Source organism: Penaeus chinensis, chromosome 19 (genome assembly GCF_019202785.1).
Source record: "Penaeus chinensis breed Huanghai No. 1 chromosome 19, ASM1920278v2, whole genome shotgun sequence".
Classification (NCBI taxonomy): Eukaryota; Metazoa; Arthropoda; class Malacostraca; order Decapoda; family Penaeidae; genus Penaeus; species Penaeus chinensis.
Window position 1 is genome coordinate 25,737,332 of NC_061837.1, and position 5,578 is coordinate 25,742,909.

At 29.4% G+C, this 5,578-nt stretch overlaps 1 protein-coding gene across 1 annotated transcript in view; it reads left to right on the plus strand.

Annotated features, from left to right (window-relative positions):
• Nucleotides 1-4,942, plus strand: part of LOC125035350 (protein FAM133-like) — a 5,320-nt gene extending 378 nt beyond the window's left edge. Inside the window, exons 1-3 of the mRNA XM_047627682.1 lie at nucleotides 1-251; nucleotides 3,108-3,170; nucleotides 4,728-4,942. The exon at nucleotides 1-251 is cut by the window's left edge and continues 378 nt beyond it. Coding sequence (XP_047483638.1) covers nucleotides 1-251; nucleotides 3,108-3,170; nucleotides 4,728-4,901 — 488 coding nt within the window. The 3' untranslated portion in view covers nucleotides 4,902-4,942. The remainder of the gene's footprint in view (nucleotides 252-3,107; nucleotides 3,171-4,727) is intronic.
• Nucleotides 4,943-5,578: the final 636 nt, after the last annotated feature.

Genomic DNA, 5,578 nt, shown 5'->3' on the forward strand with positions numbered 1-5,578 from the left:
TTGACACAAACGAAGAACATAAAACAAAAGAAGTCGAGAAGAAAACGAAAGAGGGGAATGAGACAAACACGGATAAAGCAACGGACTCAGAGAAGACAGACGATAGTACAAAGGAGAAAAATGGATACCCCGAAAGGGAAACAAAGCAACCAGGTGATAAACATGAGGAGAAGAAGAGAAACGCAGACTTGCCTCAGCCACCGATCGGAGAAAAGCAGTTGAAGGAAAGCCGAAGGGTTGTGGCGGCTTTGGTAAGTGTAGACACTCATACACTCATACTCATAAACACTCATATTTACACTCATACTAATAAACACTCATACTCATACTCGTAAACTCATACTCATACTCATAAACACTCATACTTACACTCATACTCATAAACACTCATATTTACACTCATACTCATAAACACTCATATTTACACTCATACTCATAAACACTCATATTTACACTCATACTCACAAACACTCATACTCATAAACAATCATATTTACACTCATACTCATACTCGTAAACAATCATATTTACACTCATACTCATACTCGTAAACAATCATATTTACACTCATACTCGTAAACACTCATACTCATACTCGTAAACACTCATACTCATACTCGTAAACACTCATACTCATACTTGTAAACACTCATACTCATAAACACTCTTACGCATACTCATAAACATTCATACTCATAAACACTCATACTCATAAACACTCATACATATATATATTCATAAACACTCATTATCATATTAACTATCATAATCATACTCATACTCATAAACACTTATAATCATACACTTATATTTACACTCATACTCATATTCACATATTCATAAACACACTCATTATCATATTAACTCTCATAATCATACTCATACTCATATTCACATCATCCTCATGTAATACTTATTATCACAGTTGCCAGAATACTCACTCACATCCTCATCCTCATCCTCGCGTACACAACCAAAAAATACACAGGCAACACACACGCACATGCACAAAAATAAGCACTCATACACACACATTAAAAAACACACGGACACACACACACATAAAAACTTAAACACGCACACACACCTATTTGCTGTGTGTGTGTGTGTGTGTGTGTGTGTGTGTGTGTGTGTGTGTGTGTGTGTGTGTGTGTGTGTATGTGTATGTGTGTATGTGTGTGTGTGTGTGTGTGTGTGTGTGTGTGTGTGTGTGTGTGTGTGTGTGTGTGTGTGTGTGTGTGTGTGTGTGTGTGTGTCTATACACACACACATATATGTATACATATATAAAGGCATAAGAACAGATTGAACAATATATCATGATAAATGGTTCATATACAGTTTTCATTTTATTCTAATAACAATAAAGTTTAACAGAACATGCAACTAACATCATCCTACTTTCAGATTACAGAATGTAGAATAAGATCTTTGATGAACAAGGAAAAAAATCTGACCTAGCTGGTTTCTTGTAACTTGTCCCTTTCTTTTATTTGCTGTATCTTAAAGTGCTTTTGAAATAGTAATGAAATCTATTCGTGTACTTTCATTTCTTATTATTATCTTGGTTATTTTCATTTGAATATTTCTTTATTTTGCTGAAAGTGAGACAAAATTAAGGATCTAATTTGAATTTAGCTGAATTTTATATATTCATTTTACTTCGAAAGATAAATTCAAGACCATTCCATTAATTATACATTTTATACAAGACCTCAGCAAAATATATATATTTTTACTCTTATTCATAAAATGATCATCCCTAATTTCCATAAGCTTATGTCAATAATAATATACCGAAATAGATTCGGAATTACAGAGCTGATTTCAATTTTGCTGTATCAGAGGTAATTGTGAAAGGAAATCTATTACGAGTTTTTTCTTTCTTTTTTTTTTTTTACTGAAAATGTCTAAACTATATGGCTAATACATATATATATAATTGTATATATATATATATACATTTTTAATAATAATAATGATAATAATGCATCTAAGAGAAGGGTTTCATTATTGTTTCATACATAGCTCATGCTTCAGCAAAACGAATTTATTACAAGAAATCAGCACAAAATTATCTTCTTATTCATAAAAGAAATCTCTCTAACTTCTATAAAATATCACACCAGGGTGTTAATTAATTTGCTTGTATATTCTGCTAATCTTTATTAAAGAGAAAAATACGTCCACGTTGACAAATACTATGTAATTATTCAAGCTTTGAACTTCAAGATTTGGCTCCTCTGGTTAATGGCCTCCGAGTGAAAAAATTACATTGCTATTAATTCCTATTAATTTGCATGTCTATTTCTATAACTGAGTCTTTGGTACGTGTTGTTCATGTTCATTATATATATTTCTCTCTAATAAAAGACACATCTACTTTAATTTTTGAGAATATTTATGAAGTACAAAGTTTCGTAGAAAGCGATATCATGACTTTGGCGCTTCAGCAAAGGTCATCATCACATTTTCATTGATCTTCATGTTTTTTGCTTGTAATTATGCCTTTTTATGTGTTACTCCAAGCTAATTTGATTGTTTCCCCAAAGAACAACTCATTTGCATACACATGAAGATGTTTATGAATATGAAATACATTGATAAGAGCAAATGAACTCTGTATACAAACGACAGACACTGTTGCCAAATATCCATTCATTTTCTTATGTCAGGTTTTGTCAATAATGAACGTGTTTATATATGCATTATCATAATATTTGAGTGTATACAGTGCATACGTCATTTTGAGTAATACAAAAGTGTATTAGATCCATTAATTTATTAATATTTTTTCTGTGACATGGCCTTTATGAGACACACCGGTGGAGAACGCGCCTAAAAAAAAAAAACGTCCAAGATAAGATTTGAGACGTTTTTTTAGATTTTCTATTTATTTATTTATTTATTTTTAAAATCATTTTTCGAGACATTCTCAAATTTTGTTCTTAGAATTATCTAAAAAACGATCATGGATACCACCCCATTCCCCCCTTCCCTACCCCACCCCACCCCCCCTTCCTGACGCAGGTAATCAGCCATTTTATTTTATTTTATTATTATTTTTATTATTATTATTATTATTATTATTATTATTTTTTCGATAGAACCAGCAGCTCAGGGGAAAGAGGCCAGTCAGGAGACAGCTGTGGGAGGTGGATCATGTGAAGGTTGGTATACTTTTAATTTCACTTAATTATTTTCAATGTTCTGTTATGTTTTTGCTTTTGTTTTGTATTTATTTTTCTTTCTATTTCTATTTTTTTTTTTTTTTTTTTTTTTTATTCGCTTGTCTTTCTTTGTTTCTTTTATTTTAATTTTTATTATTTTTTTTCTATCTATTTTTTTTTTCTTTTTTTTTTTTCTTTCTGTGATTTTACTTTTTTCTTGTCTCTTATTTTTATTTTCATTTTTTTCTTTCTTTGATTTTCATTTTTTTCTTTCTTTGATTTTCATTTTTTTCTTTCTTTGATTTTCTTTTTTTTCTTTCTTTGATTTTCTTTTTTTTTCTTTATTTCATATTATTTCTTCCTTTATTTTTTTTTTCTTTCTTTCCTTCACTTTCTCTTCATACTTTCATTTTCCTTTTTACTTTTTTTTATTTATTTATTTATTTTTTTTTTACTTTTTTTCTTTCTTTCATTTCCTTTTCTCTTCTGTTCGTTTTTCTCTTTTTCTTTGTTTCTTTAATTTTCATTTTTTTGCTTTCATTTTCCTTTCTCTTTCATTTTTCATGTTTTCTTTCTTTCTTTCTTTCTTTCATTTTTCATTTTTTCTTTCTTTCTTTCTTTCTTTCATTTTCCTCCTCATTTTCCTTTGTTTTTCCTTTCGGTCCCCAATTTTCTTTCTTTCATGTTATTTTTCTTTCTTTTATTTTCCTTTTCTTTCTTCCTTTCTTGCATTTTCCCTTTTTTTTTTTTTTTTTTCATTTTCGTATTTTTGGTAACATTGATATTATTATTAAGTATTGAAGTAATTATTGTTGTAAAAGTATCTGTTGTTCTTCAGTTTTCAGTAATCATTATTATTTTTAATTGTTATTATTACTATGACATATCATTATCATTGTTATCATTATCATAATTATTGTCATTATTATTATCATCATTGATATTACCATTATTATTACTTTTATTATTGTCATCTTTGTTCTTATTTTTGTTATTATTTATTATTATTATTGTTTTCTTATTGTTATTTATCATCATCTTTATCATCATCATCATCATCATCATCATCATCATCATCATCATCATCATCATCATCATCATCATCATCATCATCATCTTCTTCATCTTCATCTTCATCATCATCATTATCATCTTCTACTTCTTCTTCATCATCATCATCATCATCATCATCATCATCATCATCATCATCATCATCATCATCATCATCATCATCATCACCACCCCCCCACCACACACACACACTTCCCCCCCCCCCCAAAAAAAAAAAAAAAAAAAAAAAAAAAACTACCACTTACGACCTGTGTGCTGTGTGGCGCATCGGCAGCGATCTCGTCTATCAATCTCGCTGACCCGCGTTCGAATCCCTCGCCGCCAGTGGATGGTAACCCCGACCATCCCTTACACACAGGGGATAACTCACAACCAAACTAAAACCAGACACTATATCACACCAAGAATACCCATTGTATCAAATAGAATCAAACTAAACTACAACCACCTCCTCCTCGACCCCCTCCCCCCACCTTCCCCCTTCAGCTGGACATGGACCTCGAGGCCGAGCTTGAGCAAGCGGAGGAGGAGGACTCGTCGAGGTTCAGAGAGACGTGGGAAGAGCTGCCTCCCCAACGCCTCTCCGACGCCCCGCGCTGCTATCATTCTCAGGTCAGATTTAAAAAAATATATAAAATTGATAAATTGATGAATGGATGAATGAATTAAATTAATGAATAATGCTTAAAAAAAAGATAAATTAATGAATGGATGAATGAATAATGCTTAAAAAGATAAAAAGATAAAATGATGAATGGATGAATGAATTAAACTAGTGAATAAGGCTTAAAAAATAAATAATGAATGGATAAATTAATTAACTAAGTGAATAATGCTTAAAAAGATAAAAAGATAAATGAATGAATGAATGAATGAATTAGATTAATGAATAATAAGATAAATTGATGAATGGATGAATTAACTAAATTAATAAATAATGCTTTAAAAAAATATAAATAATGAATGGATGAATGAATAATCCTTAAAAAATAATAAGATAAATGAATAAAAGGATGAATGAATGAAATTAATGAATAATGCTAAAGAAAAATAATAAGATAAGTTAATGAATGGATGAATGAATTAAATTAATGAATAATAAGATAAATGAATGAATGGATGAATTAATTAAATTGGTGAATAATGCTTAGAAAATAAAAAATAAATTAATGAATGGATAAATGAGTTAAATTAATGAATAAAAAGATAAATTAATGAATGGATGAATGAATTAAATTAAAGAATGCTTAAAAAGAAAAAAAAATAATGAATGGATAAATGAATTAAATTAATTAATAATAAGATAAATTAATGAATGGATTAATTAATTAGATTAA